Raw genomic sequence first — 19,164 nt, forward strand, 5'->3', positions numbered from 1 at the left:
ATGGAATACTACTCAGCCATAAAAAAAAGACAAAATCGACCCATTTGCAACAACATGGATGGGCCTGGAGCGTATTATGTTAAGTAAAATAAGCCAGAAAGAGAAAGACAAACACTGTATGATCTCACTGATATGTGGAATATAAATCAACACATGGACAGAGAAAACTGTACTGTGGTTACCAGGGGCAGTGCGGGGGGGGGGGGGGCACAAGGGGTGAAGGGAGTCATATATATGGTGATGGACAACCAAAAATGTACAACCCAAAATTTCACAATGTTAAAAACCATTAAAACATCAATAAAAAAAAAAAAAAAAAGAACCCAAGAGGACTCCTATATTCCCAAACTCAAAATCATCTTGCCCAAGGATGAGCACAGATGCCTTGGGAGCCCTCGCCAATATTCAGCTGAACAAAGTACACACCAAAAGAGAAAATACTTTGGCCACAACCAGGACTTCAGTAAAAAGAAGTTCATGTTTACTCTTATTTCATTGAACCAATACCAAATAAAACCATCTACCCACTCTATTCCCAACTTTGTCAAGGCCTCAGGAGAAAGTAAACTAGTCATAAAAAATAATAAAGGTACAACATCTGATGATGATAATCTCTGGAGAAAAGTAAGAAGCAAACCTACTGCATTCATGAAATCATCATTCTTGAAGAGTATTCTCAGCAAGTGGCCCAGCATACACTCTGGATCAGCTCGACCTACCAAAAGAAGAGGGGAGGAACAAACAAAGGATTGAGTAAGTCATCCAGTCAAGCAACTTAGACCTCTGGAAAGGCACTTGGATTGTTATAAGTACTATTAAAATGCCAGCAAAAATAAACAGAAACACAGAAAAGATTCTTCTGATGAATTAGACTTCCTGAGACACATTCTTTAAAATTAAAAGTGACAATATAAAAACTTGAGACAATGCTCTCTAACTCTCCCATCTCCCAGCATATTGCCTACACAGCAATGCTGAATTAAACAAAATGAGCACTAGACCCAGACCAACATCACTAAGATTATACAAGGTCTAGAAAAGAATCATAAAGGAGCTCAAGAGAAAGAAAACTACTGATTTCCCAGGCAGAAAAAGGTAGGAAGCACAACTTCTTTTCATGACTGGCCTGGAGAAAATAGGCTCCAAGTCCAATCTCTCAACTATAATGTCAACAGCAGCAGAAATGCATCCTCAAACCTGTAAAGACACCCCAGGTTCGGGGGGAAATCCCACTAAGCAATCACCACACTCTAAAGATACAGTAACATTGGCCATCTTAACTTTTGCGCTCCTGGGGAAAGAAAAGAGGCCAGGGACCTAGGATCTACTCAACATAGAACCTAAAAGTCAAAGAATTAGTTAATGGTTGAAAGAATCATTGGTTTGTTTTTAAAACAGATACCATCTATTTTATTTAATTTTCCTTTCATAGCAGTAGAGCGGCAAATTTAGTCAAAGGATACAATTTCAGATGAAGAAAAGATGTAAGCTGCTGATATGAAATTTTCACCAAGCTGTAATTAGTATCCCAAAGTAATTCCCAAAAAGAAAAATTAGAGAATGGTATCAAAAAAACAAATGAGGACTCAGATTACCTAACTCTCTCCGTTTATAAAAGATGAAAGAGACCCTTATTTTTATTAATAGAAATTATGTCTAATGACAAATTTGCTTTATAATAAGACGTAGGGAGGAAAATACTGTCTTTGAATTTCTACTGAAAAAAGGCATATAATTTGTCTCTCCCTTCCTTCCTCTTCACCATTTCATCCTTTCCAAGGCAATGTCACTAAGCATGATCATCTCTCTTTTAATTCTTTTCATAAATCCCACGCATTAACTTAATTTCTTATTTCACACTTTCGTACTTCTTCATGTTCTGATTGCCTTACTGAAGATGTGGGTTAGACCTAGGTGAAGAGTCCTCTGAAATCACAAGTGGGGATGTCTAGGACAAGAGCAGCACGTAGTATCACATAAACAACTGGACACAATCTGAAAAGCCTATCTTGCTTACATTTGAGGACAAATGTGTAAGAAACAAAAATAAACCCTGGAACATTCAGGTGGATATACAATGTTCTTATTTTTATAACTCCCGCCCATTCTCACTCTCTCTCCACACACAAAATCTCAGACTCTCCTCTTCACAAAGGACTGCTTCTGGCTTGAGAGAGAGAGAGAGAGAGAAAGTTTATATGCAGTGTGGGCCCCTACAAGACTTAAGCTTTGCCCACTGGTAATCTACCTTAGAGAGAACATAAAATGGCAAAGTCTCAAGTTCCATATAGTTCTGTATTATACAGCAAATTCCATACCAAAGCAGGCTGGGTTGTCATGGCTCTAATTAAACTAGCTCAAAATAAAACCAAATTAACAGGAGATGGCGTATTTTTGCTGATGAGACACTGAAGCAAACATCAAGAAGTCTGTTTATTCACATGGATAAGGAGAACAGATTAGTAGTTACCAGAGGGAAAGCAGGTTGGGGGAAGGGCGAAAAGGGGACACGTGTATGGTGACGGATAAAAACTATTGTTGGTGAGCATGATGTAGACTATACAGAAACTGACAGATAGTAATGTACACCTGAAATTACACAGTTTTAAGCCAATATGACCTCAAGAAAATAAAAAAATAATAAAAATTTTTTTTAAAAGTCTGTTTATTATTCAAGGTTCCAAGTATCAACCACATAACTAAAAGCAAAGCACTGAATGCTCAACTACATTTCCCCATCAGTAAAAGGATAATTATTGTTGTTAAAAAGATAAAAGCACAGAGCATAACTGTTTTTGGTTTAAAAGTCAGAAAGGGAGAACATTTTTCTCTTTTTAAGTCTTGGTAATCATACCAACTGAGTCAATAAGGTATACAATTTAGTTCCTTTAAATTAATCACATTCTATTTGATCAGTAAATATTATAAATATTTCAACTTTTTCCAGGAACTTATTTTCCTCAGGGCCCCCACCTTGAGCAGTATTTTAACAAACAAAAGGTCTTAAAACTTAGCATAAAAGATGCTATTTCAACTGAAAAATATTCCTATTAAGCAATTTTCTTTTGTAAGAAAATTAGAGCCAGGCTTAAGAGAACACAGGTCTCACCAGGATGTCGATCATCAAATGGGTCTGGATCCCCCTTACGATACTCTTCAGTTTCTTTTTCAATCAATTCAGACATCCTAGCACAAAGGGGAAGACAAGGTCAACTATAAACAAGCATACAAAAAAATGTACCACCACCTACAATAGTCAATTCAACAAGCAAAGTATAAAATAAAAGCAAAAAGTTAGAAAAGGGTATTTTCCTGATGAACACAGAGATCTAAACAACCGTCTCATAAAACAATTTCTACTCCAAAACTCATTCTTCTCTCTACTTTCCTGTCTCAAAAATAGTACTACCGTCCCCTCGGAAGCCAAATACCCAAGAGTCATCATTAAAATGCTCCTTTTCAGGGCCAATCCAGTGGCATAGTGGTTAGGTTCGGCCCACTCTGCTTTGGAGGCCCAGATTCACAGGTTCAGATCCCAGGCGCGGACCTACACCACTCATCAAGCAATGCTGTGGCAGCAACCCACGTACAAAATAGAAGAAGACTGTCACAGATGACAGCTCAGGGCTAGCCTTCCTGAAGCAAAAACAAGAAGACTGGCAACAGGTGTTAGCTCAGGGCCAATCTTCCTCACCAAAAAAAAAAAAAAAAAGTTCCTTTTCTCCTCATTCCCCACAATAACAATTCCTGTTAGCTCTGTGAACATGAGATGGCATACTTTAGCTGACAAGACACTAAAGCAGACGTCAAGAAGTCTGTTTATTCACGTGGGTAATGAGAACAGATTAGTGTTCTAAACAAAATATCTCAACTGCAAACATTTCTCTAGATCTTAACCATTCCTACCCTTGTTCAGACCACCATGATCAACTGCCTGGACTACTTGCAATAGCCTTTTCCCTGATCTCCTTTGCTTCCTGCATCCATGCCTGACCTGACACAATCCATTCTCCAACTTCCAATGACTTACCACAATAACTTGAATTAAACCCAAGTACTACCACGGCTTACAATAATCTGGCTTCTGTCTGCATCTCTGACCAGTTCTTCTACTTCTCTACCCCTCCTTCATTAAGCTTCAATCACATGGCCCTCTCTGCTCTTCAGAGTCCAGGTTCATAACTGCCTCAGGGCCTTTCTATGTGCTGTTACCTCAGCCTGTAACATTCTTCCCCTACCCAAGCTCCCACCCTTGCCCCCAAGCAGCCACTCATCTGCTTTCTCTCACTACAGATTAATTTTGCCTATTCTAGAATTTCATATAAATGGAATCATATATACTCTTTCTATGTCTGGCTACTTTGGCTCAGCATGTTTTGAGTCATCCATGTCACTGTATGTATCAATAGTTCCTTTTTATTTATGCATTCTTTTTGAAACAAGAAAAACCACTTTTTGAGTATCCTAAGCAACACTAACATTTTAACCTATTATAATGATAATCAAATACAAGGCTATCACACTGTCCAGTATCTATCATGCCCTGTCCTAACACAAACTCTTCTATATGCTTTATTTCCACAAAACCTTCCTAGCCTTAAGGGTTAAGCTCCTTGCAAAGATTCTTGCCCAATCTGATTCATTTTTTCCATCAAGCTTCAAGAGTATTTCTACTTTTTCTACCTTTCCCTCTAAACTCTGAAAATTCTCCTTGCCATAAAGGGCAACCACACAAAATATACCTAGAATTACATAAGATCTACTAATACCTTCAGTTGAAATTAATCATCTAGCACAGCAGAAGTTAAAAACATGGATTCTGGAGGTAGGTGGCCAGAGTTCAAATCATACCTCTTCCACTAACTAGGTGTGACTTGGGTCAAGTTACTTAACCTCTCTGTGCCTCAGCTGTAAAATGAGGATAACAGTCTCTACCTTATACAGTTTCCTTGAGGTGTAAGTTAATATATGTACTCTGCTTAGAACAAAGCCTAACATGTGAGAGTTATTTAGGTGTTGTTACCATGAAAACTGGGAATCAAAAACAACCGAATAAAACAATTTACGGTCGATATTGACTGGGATGGGGCAGGAAGGAGCCTTCTCCAGGTAGTACTGAAGTTCCATAACTTGATCTGAATGATGGTTTTATAACTAAAAAATCCATCAGGCAGAGTACTTTACAGTACACAAATTATATCTCAGTAATATAAAAAAAAAAACCCAGAACCTAGGTTAAGTTCACATGGCTTGGCCCAATGCCAGTTCCTTTTCACACAATCAAACCAAAGCCTCAATAATAATAAATAATATAAATAAAAAGTTAAAGTTATAAAGTCATACATTTTTCTTAGGAAAATTCCCAAAAGATCACAAAAATAAAGGTCAATAAAAGTGTGGGTGGGCCTGAAATTCATTTGCTTCTCATAAACATTTGCTTCTCAAAACATCCAAAACTGCAGCCAGTTGGGGGGGGGGGGGCGACGGACTGTGAAGGTACTTCAGGAAATATTCAGTGAACTAACAGACCCAACAATTTGAAGGATGGCGGAAGTTGCTGCTATCCAAAATAAACTACACTTTGAATTCACCCTGCTGTCTCTTAAACTCCCTGTCTAACCTTGGAGATCTTTTTACGATCTTGCTCCATGCAACTTTATTTTCCATTCCTATCTTATATTCACCCTCCACTCTAGTGGGGCCCATTTCCTCACTGCCATAAAAACATGCCCTAGTTCCTTCTCCCCTCGATTCCTTTTACAGTCACATTTTTCATTTTTCCTAGAAAACCTTGTCTCTGATTTTCATCAAGCTATCATTCTACTATCTTTCAAGTCCCTGTTCCAAGCAACCTTTACCACATCCTATACTGGAAAGCCCACAGAATGGAAAGCCATCCTATACTGGAAAGCCCACCCTATACTGGAAAGCCCATTGAAGTTAAAACCCAACTTTAGCTTTCCACTGCCTGGCTATGCAGTCTTTTACAAGTAGCTCTGAGGATAGTCATCTTTAACAATGTAGCTCTCAGTGATACTTTTAGTGACAAATGAGGAAGTTGAGGTTCAGAGAAGTGTCCCGTACAGTTCTGATACACAAAAGGTCCTCGAATATCTGTTGAGTGAATAAAAGAAACTGACTCATTCAAATTCTTTCCATTCTCATAATCTCTACAATATTTACAAACCATACTGCCTGATTCAGCACTTCATTATATATTATTTTGTACTACTTTGCACTGTTTCTTATCCATTAGTTGCCTCCCACATGGTTAGCTCCTTGAAGACAGGGCCCCTCTATTTTAGGCTCTGCTGAATATCATAGCATGGTGACAAAGACGAGGATCAAATATGATAATGTGAAAAATAGCCTTGAAAATAAACATTGAGTATTTTTAGTATACATGCTGAATAAATATTTTTTGAGCAATTAAGTAGACTCACCACTAACATTAACACCCCCATTTATGACTCTCTCCTCCTTTCACAGTTATGTCAATAATCTACATGTTAACCGCACAATACTTAGATTCTTTAATTCACTGTGGCTGCATTCCAAGAATCTTATGATTAGTAGTTCTTAATCTCCAATGCCTCTACAAAATCCACTTTCCACCAGTTAACAATAATCCTGTCCCTAAAAAAAACTGTACTTTCATATGTTCCCCATGTATCAAGAGCAATTATGAACAAAGCATTTATTCCTGTTTAAACTTTTATAGGATCGTAGTTTTCTTTATCCCTAAAGAATAGATCATTGCATAAACAAAAAGCTTTTTCCACTGCTATGATACCAAAGATTAGGTGTTCAAGATCCCCATGTTCCAGTGACCTCCTGCTTAGAAAAACCATGAGCACCCCCCTCCCAGCCTTTGTTTTTCACTTTTTCTCAAAACATTCATTCAATAAAATTATGTCCCGCACAGTTACTATGTACCAGGCAGAGGGCAAGTCATTGTCTGAGGAGACACCAATAACAAGGTATAGTACCTGCCTTCAAAAGGCTTACAATTTAGTAAGGAGACATATGTAAAAAGATAATTATAGTACAATGTGGTAACAGTTAAAATGGGGGGAAATTATAATATATTTATGAATGACAGGAATATTTAACCAAAAAAAAAAGAAAGAGTCCCCAAACCTACCTAGGAACATCAAAGTCAGAGAAGGTTTTACAGACATGATTCTTGAAAGGACTAGAGCTTGCCAAGGAAAAGGCATTTCAGGCCAAAGAAACAGCAAATGTAAAGGCGGACAGACATTAGAAAATATGGTACTATTCCTTACTGAAGAAAACCAACACTATGAGGCAGAAAAAGGATGTAGGGGCCAAATCATAACTCATAGGCCACTCTAAAAAGTTTACAATTTATTCCGTAGGAAAAAGGGAGCCAAGGGAGAATTACAAGCAGAGGTATGACAATCAGATTTGTGTGGGAGAAAGATGAATCTTTCAGCAAAGGGAAGGATGTGTTAGAAGAGGATAAACTGGAGACAGAGGGATAATGCACACTGCCTAATGGGCCAGGCAAGGCATGATCAATAACTAATGAAGGAAGTGGTAGTAGGGATGGGGAAGAGGAGGAAGCAGAAATTCTCAGGGCTTGGTGACTAAATTGTGCTGATAGAGGAGTACACTGGGGAGGATGGTTTTCAGTTTTTTCATTTAAAATCATTTACCCACCAAGGCAGGGAGTACAAAAGCACAAGCTGTGAATAAGGAGAGAAGTAGGATGAAGACAACAAGCTCTGTTTTGGACATGGTATGTTTCAGGTGTCTAAGGAATAGCCGGTAAAGATGTGTACACCAAGCAGCTGAGAAATGGATCTGAAATTTTTTAAAAACGGGGGTCTGAAGCAGATATAGAGATTTGAAAAGTTAATTTAAGAATAATGTTTTAAATCATGGACAAGGATGAAACTATCTAGGTAGAATATTTAGGGTGAAGAGAGAAAAGAACCACACACAAAACCCTGGGGTTAAAACACAGGCAGGAAAAAAACATACGAAGGAGAATGACGATAAAGGGCCTGATAGGAAAGGTAAGAAATTTAAAGAGCTTCTAGAAGTAGGGAGATAAAGACTAGTTCTGAAAGGGAAAAAATGGATTTAGAATTCAGAGCATTCACAACATTTCATAGGTGAAAATGTTCCTATACTATTCTCCAATTTTTCCTTTTTTTAAAAACTAATTTTTAAAAAAAACTTAACTTTTCATACCTGGTAAGGATAGGTACCATGTCCTGCCCACTGCCATGCTCCTTTTCCCACTGCTCCAGCAGGGTAGTGAGCTCAGCTTTGGAGTCTACATGTACCACTACTGTAGTCATGGCTTGGCCTAAGGAAGCAAAAAAAGAACAACATTACATGAACACAGGAAAATAAACCTGACATACTTCCTACAAAAGGAAAAGAGAGGAAAGGAAAGAAAAGGGATGAGCAAGCTAGGGAAATAATTAAAAGCAAGGAAAATTTAACTCTTGGACCCTTTAGATAATTTTATTTGTGGTACAGTGGGAAACCTGGGACTGGGAGCCTCATCAAGTCATGATAAACAAGTCCTTTCACCTCTCAATCTCAGTGTATCCAACTGCAAATGAGACAAGGAATGAGACAAACGAGACAGAGAATTGGATCAAAATCATGATTCTTAACCTTTCTAGGATCAGGAACCCCCCTGAGAATCAGACAAAAGCTGTGGTGCCTTTCTCCCCTCAAAAATGCATACCACACATAGAATAATCCCAGGTCTAGATCTCTGAGGTCCAAAACTCTGAGGCTACATTTTTTTTTAAGATACAAAATGTAGCAAAAACTACTCCCCAAAATATTTTGCTCTTGTAAGTCTTTGGGAGACAGTTCCATGAAAGACAAACAGCATATTAATTCTTAACAAAAGACCAAGAACTGAAGTGGATGTCACTATCAACACCAAAGTTGGGAAGCAGTATTATAATCCATTTGTCCTTCAGGCTTCCTAAACTCTCTCACAGCTGATTTCCTGGAAGGAGGATAAGAGGCTGGAGAGAGGCAGAGAGATTTGCTGGATTGACTGGACAGCCCAGGGGTATAGAAGGACAGAGAGCTGAGACAGGCTTTAGTGGAAGCACATAAGGCATACACACGGGGAAGAGAGGTTCATAGGGGCTCCAAAAGGGATAAATGAGACTCTAATATTTAGATGGTTTATAGTTCAACTTCTTTGCCAAAGTACCTTTAGGCTCAAAATGTCAGATCCTACCATGCAAAATGTGTATTTTCACAGAAACAGCACCCGTTCTATAAATACAGTTTCACGCCAGAAAGGGATTACTAGCTGATCTAGGATTATTTTGTACTCTTCTAAAAATATTTAATATAAGACCAAAATAAATATACGTAAAAGATGATACCACCAACTCTAAAATGTAAAATATTTGTTTTTAATAAAGTAGAGGCAATTCTAATAGTAGATAGTGATTCACATCACCTGAGCTACCCATAACTCCAAAGGAGAGTATTTTCAAAAAATAAAAAACAACAAAATTAAAAGGCTTCTTTTCTGCAGAGAAGAATCCACATTTTCAGACTTTCTAACCAAAGCCAGAAAAAGGAAATGCTACAGGGGCAACCGACTAATACGGACTTCCGACCTTATACTTGAGAAAACCCAGGCTGTATTTTTACTGCAATCTACTAACCATACATGCATTTTTTAAAATAAACTTCTTATTTGGAATAATTTTAGATTTATAAAAAAGTTGCTATGATAGTAGAAAGAATTCCCATTTACCCTTCACCCAGTTCAATTTTCTCTAATGTTACCATCTTATTTTATAACGGTACACTGTCAAAATGAAGAAACCCAACATTGGTACATTATTATTAACTAAACTCCAAAATTGTTTCAGATTTCACCAGTTTTCCCATTCATGTCCTTTTCCTGTTCCAAGATCTCATTCAGGATACTACATTGCACTTAGTTGTCATATCCCCCTAGTGTCCTCTGGTCTGTGACAGTTTTTGAGTCTTGCCTTGTTTTTCATGACCTCAACAATCTTGAGAAGTACTAGCCAGGGGGGTAGGGTGGAGCAATAATTTAAGGAATTTTTTTCAACAGTAAAATTTTATGCTAAAGTAAAAGATCTAGAGACTGGGCAAAGTAGTAACACATGGTAACAGCAACATTAATCACTTAAGACATCCTAAAACTGCAAGAGAGTGACAGCTTTACTGGTAAATTCCACCAAACATCTGAAGAATAATTAACATCAATCCTGAAATTCTTCCAAAAAATAGAACAGGAGGGATACTTCCTAATTTATTCCATGAATCCAGCATTACCTTGATACCAAGGCCAGATAAAGACATCACAAGAGGGGCCGGCCCCGTGGCTTAGCGGTTAAGCGCGCGCACTCCGCTACTGGCGGCCCGGGTTCGGATCCCAGGCGTGCACCAATGCACCGCTTCTCCAGCCACGCTGAGGCTGCGTCCCACATACAGCAACTAGAAGGATGTGCAACTATGACATACAACTATCTACTGGGGCTTTGGGGAGAAAAAAGAGGGGGAAAAAAGGAGGAGGATTGGCAATAGATGTTAGCTCAGAGCCGGTCTTCCTCAGCAAAAGGAGGAGGATTACCATGGATGTTAGCTCAGGGCTGATCTTCCTCACCAAAAAAAAAAAAAAAAAAAAAAGACATCACAAGAAAACTACAGACCAACATCCTTTATGAATACAGACACAAAAATCCTCAACAAACTACTAGCAAGCTGAATAAATCAGCATATAAAAAAGATTATATATATATGACAGTATATATGATACACGTGATATTATATATATTATACATTATGCATATATATATCTATATCCATGATACACATAACATGACCAAGTGGGATTTATCCCAGGAATGCAAGGGTGGTTCAACACACAAAAATAAATTAATGTAATACATCACATTACAGTCATGTATCATTTAACGATGAGGATACATCCTGAGAAATGCATCGTTAGGCAATTTCATTGTTGTGTGAACATCATAGAGTGTACTTACACAAACCTAGATGGTATAGCCTACTACACATTTAGGCTATATGGTAGGAATCTTATAAGACCACCGTCATATTTGTGGTCCGTCATTGACTGAAACATTACGTGGCGCGTGAGTGTAACAGAATAAGGAAGAAAAAACACATGATCATCGGATTGATACAGAAAAAGCATCTGACAAAATCCAACACCCTTTTGTGATGAAAACATTCATTAAATTGGGAACAAGAGAGAACGTCCTCAACATGGTAAAGGGCATTAAAAAAAAACTCACAAGGGGCCGGCCCGGTGGCGCAACCGGTTAAGTGCGCGCGCTCCGCTGCGGCAGCCCGGGGTTCGCTGGTTCGGATCCCGGGCGCGCACCGACACACTGCTTGGCAAGCCATGCTGTGGCGGCGTCCCATATAAAGTGGAGGAAGATGGGCACAGATGTTAGCCCAGGGCCGTCTTCCTCAGCAAAAAAAAAAAAAAAAAAAAAAAAAAAAAAAAGAGGAGGATTGGCGGATGTTAGCACAGGGCTGATCTCCTCACCAAAAAAAAAAAAAAAAAAAAAAAAAAAAAAAACTCACAGCTAACATTATACTCAATGGTAAAAGACTGAAAGCTTTCCACCTAAAATCAGAAACAAGACAAGGATGCCTGCAGTCACCATTTATATTCAAGATTATACTGGAGTTTTAGCCAGAGCAATTAGGCAAAAAAAGAAATAAAAGGCATCCAAGATAGAAAGAAAGAAGTAAAATTATCTTTATTCACAGATGACATGATCCTATATATAGAAAATCTTAAAGAATCCACAAAAAGACTATTAGAGTTAAAAAATTAGCAAGAAATTACCAAAATTACAGGGTACAAGATCAACACACAACCATCAGTTGTATTGCTATACACTAGTAATGAACAACCCAAATATGAAGTTAAGAAAACAATTTCATTTACAAAAGCACCAAAAAGAATAAAACATTAAGGAATAAATTTAACCCAAAAAGGCACAAGACTTACACACTGAAAACTACAAAACACTGCTGAAATAAATTAGAGAAGACTTAAATAAACAGAAAGACATCCTATGTTCATGGATTAGAAGATTTAATATTAAGATGGCAATACTCAGGGCTGGCCCAGTGGCGTGGTGGTTAAGTTCGCACACTCCGCTTTGGCAGCCCAGAGTTCGCAGGTTCAGATTGTGGGCGCAGATCTACACACCACTTATCAAGCAAAGCTGTGGCAGGCATCCCACATATAAAAACATAGAGGAAGATGGGCACAGATGTTAGCCCAGGGCCAATCTTCCTCAGCAAAAAGAGGAGGATTAGCAACAGTTGTTAGCTCAGGGATAATCTTCCTTACAAAAAAATTTTAAAAAGTAAAATAAAATAAATTAACCTTAAAAAAAAAAAAAAAAAGACGGCAATACTTTCCAAAGCAGTCAACAGTCAATGCAATCCCTATCAAAATCCTAATGACCTTTTCGGCAAAACTGGAAACGTCGAGGGGCCAGCCCAGTGGCGTAGTGGTTAGGTTCGCGCACACTGCTTAGGTGGCCTGGGGTTCGCAGGTTCGGATCACAGGCGCAGACCTACACACCGCTTATCAAGCCATGCTGTGGCAGGCGTCCCACATAAAGTGGAGGACGATGGGCACAGATGTTAGCTCAGGGCCAATCTTCCTCAGCAAAAAGATGGGACTGGCAGCAGATGTTAGCTCAAAGCTTAATCTTCCTCACAAAAAAAAAAAAGGAAACTTCGAACCTAAAATTCATACGTAACTGTAAGGGACCCTGAATAGCCAAAACAATCTTGAAAAAGTATGTCGGAGAATTCACACTTCTGATTTCAAAACTCGCTACAAAGCTACTATAATCAAAACAGTGTGGTACTGGAAAGACATGTATACCAATGCAATAGAATTGAGAGTCCAGAATTAAATTCTCACATTTACAGTCAACTGATTTTCAACAAGTGTGCCAAGACCATTAATAGGGAAAGAATTTGTTGAAAGACCATCAGACAAACATATTGTGCTGAGACAACTGGATATCCACATACAAAACAATGAAGTTGGATCCTTGCCTCACACCATATACAAAAGTTAACTCAAAAAGAATCAAAGACCTAAATGTAAGAGCTGAAACTATAAAACTCTTAGAGGCAGGAGCCAGCCAGGTGGCAGAGTGGTTGTGTTCGCGTACTCCGCTTCAGCGGCCCGGCATTCTCAGGTTCGGATCCCAGGCACGGACCTGCACACCACTCACTGGGCCACGCTGCGGCAGCGTCCCACATGCAGAATGCTGGAGAACTGGCACAGATGTTTGGCTCAAGGACAATCATCCTCAAGCAAAAAAAGAGGATGATCAGCCATAGCTGTTAGCTCAGGGCCAATTTTCCTGACACAAAAAAATATCTCTTAGAAGTAAACAGAGGGGAAAATTTTCATGACCTTGAAAGTGGCAAGGGATTTTTATTTATGACACTAAAAGCATAAGCAACAAAAGAACAAATAGATAAACTGGACTTCAAAATTTAAAACTCTTATGCATTAAAGGACAGTATTAATAAAGTGAAAAGACAACCCACGTAATGGGACAGCATATTTGCAAATCATATATCAGATAAAGATTTAGTTTCCAGAATACGTAAAGAACTTCTACAACTTAATAACAAAAAACCTGACTCAAAAATGGGCAAAGGACTTGAAAAGACATTTCTCCAAAGAAGATATTACATACGGCCAACAAGCAGATGAAAAGATGCTCAACAACACGAGCCATTAGGGAAATGAAAATCAAAACCAGGATGAGAAACCACTCACACCTACTAGGATGACTAGAACCAAAAAAACAGAAAATAACAAGCACTGGCAAGGATGTGGAGAAACTGGAATGTACACTGATGGTGAGAATGTAAAATGGTACAGCAATTGAGGAAAACAGTTGGTGGCTCTTCAAAAAGTTTTTTTAAAAAAGTTAAACATAGGGGGCCGGCCTGGTGCCCTAGTGGTTAAGTTCCCACGCTCCGCCTAGGCGGCCCCATCCCAGGGTTCACAGGTTCGGATCCCGGGCTCGAACCTTTGTACCGCTTATCAAGTCAGGCTGTGGCAGGCGTCTCACATATAAAAGTAGAGGAAGATGGGCACGCTAGCCCAGGGCCAGTCTTCCTCAGCAAAAAGAGGACTGGCAACAGATGTTAGCTCAGGGCTAATCTTCCTCACAAAAAAAAAAAAAATTAAATATAGAATTATCATATGACCCAGCAATTCCACTCCAAGGTATATACCCAAAAGAACTGAAAACAGATACTCAAACAAATACTTGTACACAAATGTTCAAAGAAGCATATTCACAATAGCCAAAAGGTGGAAACAACCCCAGATGTCCATCAACAGATGAATAGATAAACAAAATATGGTTATATTCACACAATGCAATATTATTCAGCAATAGGAAGGAATGATGTACTGATACATGTTACAGCTGTGGATGAATCTTTTTTTGTGTGTGTGTGAGGAAGATCAGCCCTGAGCTAACATCCGTGCTAATCCTCCTCTTTTTGCTGAGGAAGACCGGCTCTGAGCTAACATCTACTGCCAATCCTCCTCCTTTTTGTCCCCCAAAGCCCCAGTAGATAGTTGTATGTCGTAGTTGCACATCCTTCTAGTTGCTGTATGTGGGACGCGGCCTCAGCGTGGCCGGAGAAGCGGTGTGTCAGTGCGTGCCGCCCGTAGCGGAGCGCACGCACTTAACTGCTAAGCCACAGGGCCGGCCCTGTGGATGAATCTTGAAAACAATACGCTAAGTGAAAAAAGCCAGACACAAAAGGTCACATATTTTATGGCCTATTTATATGAAATATCCAGAATAGGTAAATCCATATACAGAAAGCTGCCTAGTAGTGGCCAGGAGCTTGGTGGAGGAGGAAATAGGGAATGACTGCTTAATGGGTATGGGGTTTCCTTTGGGGAGGATGAAAATGTCTTGGAACTAAAGAGGTGATGGTTGCACAACATTGTTAATCTACTAAATGACATTGAATTGTGTACTTCAAAATGATTAATGGATAATTTATGGTATGTGGATTTTACCACAATGTTTTTTTAATGGGGAAAAAAAAAAGGTCCAGGAGGGAATGCCTTTTGGATAACTTAAGCAATCAGCCTAGTGGAACACATAAAGGGAAAGTTTAAAGAAAATACTACCTCTAATAAAGGTCAGCACAAGCACAGTAAAATACTAAAATTTTCAAGTTCAATTTAGACACATACATACTTCTGGTATCATTTTCAAAACTTCTGATTAATTATGCCTGAGAATAATTATAATTTTGAGAATAATCACTTGCCCAGGGAAAATATAAACTTACAATAGACTAAAACAATAATATCAATGATAATTCATTTTAGTATCAATGAAAAACTATTAATAAAAAATGTAAAAGGTGCAGTCATCTTGTTATACACAAAACAATGAAGGTGCATTAATCAATTTACTATGTTTGAAAGTGAGTGCTTTAAGTGGTATGCAGAATTTACAGCCTGCCCTATAGTGACACAACAGTTACCACTTAGTGAATAATAGTACGGGACAGACATTTGGCTAAGTAATTCACTACGTTATTCTGAATTTTCACAACCAACCTTCCCCTTTTTTACAAATGAGGAAATGGGCTCAGAGAGGGCCCCAAAACCAACCAAGTGTTACTCGGTAGAAAAGGGTTTCAAGCATCAAATCCCAACTCTGTGGACAAACCTGTGAGATCTCGGTCAAGTTATTTAACTTCTCCAAATCTCAATTTCCTTTTCCGTAAAATGGAAATGGTTCTTGTGAGGGTAAAATGATAATACTGTTCATACAGTGGAATAATATAAAGCCCTACAAAAAAATACATAGAATGTCTTTCTTCTAAAGCATGGCTGCCAAGGTATTTAGGGGTATGATGTTTCTGCATCTTATTTCCCAACGGTTCCACAAAATAAAGAAATATACACCACATTTATAAATAGAAAAAAATATGACAAAATAGTAACAACTGTTGAATCTGGATGGATAAACAAGTGTCATTTTACTATTCTTTCAACTTTTTAGTATGTTTGAAAATTTTCATAACAAAAAGAGAAAAAAATTAAGAAACATTTCCTTTCCTAATTTGAACCAACTCTCAAATATATTGTCAAATGAGAAAAGCAAAGTGTGTGTGTGAGAGAGAGTGTGTGTGTCCCTAGAATAAAATATCCCTGGAAGAATACACAAGGAAAGGATAATATCTATCATGTGTTAAGTAATTGACTTTCTGAGGGTTAAAGATAAGAGAAAGATTTTTCTCTGTATGTTATTACCCCAGCTCTACAATTTTTCCACTATTTTGTAACCTTTCGTAACTTTTTAAACCATAAAATCTGTCCTCTTCTAATACACAATACTGAATGGCATTCAACAGAAACTATCCCAAAGCCTAAAATAAAGTCCACATTAAGGACAGATTCCTGCAAGGTTACAATCCTGAAACAAACATCTGAAAGCGTTCTTCCTTATTTTAAAAAAACAAAAAAATGGGGGAAAAAAATCCAAGTTTGGAACTTCAAATAAAATTTATCCAATAATTAGCATGACATATAAGATCATGTGTAACAATTGTCTATTCCTGTCCATGACCATCTCCTTTACAAAAACAATGTAAGAAAACTGGTAATAAATCAACTTCAGTCACTTCAAACTAACAAGTGGTTCATTCTACCAGACTCCTCCTCTATTAAATTTAACAACTGTACAACAGAAAGAACAGCAGAACACTGCTCAGCAACCACTCAAGAGATTTTGAGCATAAAATGATCTCCTTTATATTCCCCAAATTCTGTATCTATTATCTCAATATCCACAAATATATTACCGCTGGAAAGCGCATAAGGTAAAACTGCTATATAGAAAACCCAAATCTCGACAGCAACAAGCAGAAAAATACCAAACGAATTCCTAAAGAGTCTAAATATACAAGCTTATATAAACCTTAAAGGTAAACTCCAGTAAACTGGAGAAAGAAAATTACAGAATGACACTGTCAATGAACCTCACTCTGTATATTAACAAAGCGTTTAGAACAGGAACATGCTGCTAATATAAATTAATAATTAAAGCACGTAGACTAATTAAAAGACATCATTGAAAAGACAGAGTAAGGAAAAACTGAGGCCAACATGACGTGAACAAGGACGAGTCATTTGGGACTCAAAAAGAACTACTACAAACACTCCAAAACCACTTCAACAAATGTGAAACCCGAGCGCTAACACTGCAATAAGAGGAAGTGACACGGACAGCATCTAGGAAGAGAAGAGCCAGTTAAGCAAATGCCTCTGACACCACAGTTAAAAACAACTATAAAACCCCCAGAAATAGGCTCCCGGGAAGCTTGGTGGGCACTTGGAAGGTTTGGCTCCACGCTGCAAGCCCCGCACACCTCTCTCCACCCCTCCGCTCCACCCTCGGTGTGACAGAACTGGGCGGAAAGCTCCGCCCCCCTAACCCGGGTCCGAGAGCCGGGCCACGCAAGGGGAGGTGGCACGAGGCCGAGGGAGGGGAGAGCCCGCCCAGGTGACTGGAGCTGGAGGCGGAGACAGTCTGGGAAGGGGCCCGCCGTACGGCAAGGAAGATGGAGCCCCCCAGCTCGTACGGAACCGAGACTGGGAGGATTGGGAAGAAAAAGGTGACGAGGGGAATAAGAGGCGCCCTTCCTCCTGGTAGGGGTGGCACAGTCCTGCCCCCCACTCCGAGCAGAAGAGTTACTCTCGGAAAGCTGCTTTCGCGGACTGGAGGAAGAACGTGGAGGCCCCGCCCCCAAGCCAAGAATCTGGAGGAGGAAAAGTCCTGTCAGGCCCCGGGCCCAGCCTCCCCAGCGGGCCGGCCCGCCCCCTCCCCGCCGGCGGCCCAGGCAGGTGCCGCCCCTCCCCCAGCCCGGCGCCCACTCTCCCGCCCGCACCGCCACGCGCCTTATCTCCTCGCGCCCCTCCCAGAGAGCCGTCTCCTTCCTTTCCCCACTCACCTTCCCGGGCGGCTCCGCCGCTCCCCCCTGACCCCGCCAGTGGCCACAGTTCACACACACCGCCTCAGGTCCCGCACTCACTCTCCCTCACTCACACACAGCGCGACCACGGCTCCGGAACGGCCCACATATTATGCGTCACTCGCGTGCTACGTGCCCCGCCCCCCCCCGCGCGCGCGCGCGCGCGCCCCGAGTTGGCGCGGGGCTTGCTGGCAGGAGGCAGGAGGAGAACGCCAGCGCCAACGGAGGAATATCGACGAGCCCCGGGGCCGCCGGGAAATGAAGTTCCGCTTCTAGGGGCAGGGCCCACTAATCTTGATTTGCGCGTAAGCACTTCGCCCTCGCGCATTGACTTCTGGAATTTGTAGTTTTTAGCATAAACACCAACTGCTGTGTACTCATTGGCTGCTTCGGTAGGCGGCAGCGAAAAGTGAGGCACTCAATGCTCCCAAGCCAGGGCTGTTAGGGCTTGATACCTTGTCAGTACCTTTTCTGCCCTGTGTGACAGGGGGGAGTCCTTGTTGTATTCTCTCGTTTGCCCCATTATACCTAGAACATACCAGGATGTAAGAAAATATTTCTGGCAAGCATATCAGAAATCATAGCACTCATTAAATACAAGGCACTGGTTTTCTTTGTCTTTCTGTTCAAGACCTAGCCTGTAGGATCAACAAATATTTATCCTAGGTAAGGAAAAAAAATCAAAAGGACATAGAGTAAGGCAGGGCTGACCTCAGAGGTCATCTAATTCGTTTATTTTGCAGCTGGGAAAAATGAGGCCCAGAGAGACTGAGTGACTTGCCTAGCATCACACAACCAATTAGCTTGGGAGCAGAACCAGAACTATCCCTGACTCTGACTCAGGGATCCCTTTTTAGGGACATGAAAGATAAATGTGACTCCACAGCTTAACAGAATCTCTCCCTCACAACATGCTACCCAGCTTTTGTCTCCCTGGGAGTCCTGAGCAAGTTTCTGTGCATTTCTATGGAGTCCTCACAGCCAACACTTTCATGGGGGAACACAGGACACAGCAAGCCTGCTGCCATGCTCAGGTTCTGTAACTAGTAAGAAGTTAGCCAGAGCCTAGAAGCTTGA

General features: G+C 40.0%; 1 protein-coding gene across 4 annotated transcripts in view; it reads right to left on the reverse strand.

The window, feature by feature from the left end:
• The window catches only part of DCAF1 (DDB1 and CUL4 associated factor 1), a 96,767-nt gene extending 78,531 nt beyond the window's left edge, over positions 1-18,236 (reverse strand). For 3 of the 4 annotated variants that reach the window (XM_058559702.1, XM_058559693.1, XM_058559683.1), the window contains exons 1-4: positions 18,067-18,235; positions 8,221-8,338; positions 3,110-3,186; positions 642-715 (exon numbers count right to left, since the gene is read on the reverse strand). In XM_058559702.1, coding sequence (XP_058415685.1) covers positions 642-715; positions 3,110-3,186; positions 8,221-8,330 — 261 coding nt within the window. In that variant the 5' untranslated portion in view covers positions 8,331-8,338; positions 18,067-18,235. Of the gene's footprint in view, positions 1-641; positions 716-3,109; positions 3,187-8,220; positions 8,339-18,066 lie in introns of all 4 variants that reach the window. The other variant, XM_058559708.1, reaches the window with a different exon arrangement.
• Positions 18,237-19,164: the final 928 nt, after the last annotated feature.

The sequence above is a fragment of the Diceros bicornis genome, chromosome 2 (genome assembly GCF_020826845.1).
Source record: "Diceros bicornis minor isolate mBicDic1 chromosome 2, mDicBic1.mat.cur, whole genome shotgun sequence".
Lineage (NCBI taxonomy): Eukaryota > Metazoa > Chordata > Mammalia > Perissodactyla > Rhinocerotidae > Diceros > Diceros bicornis.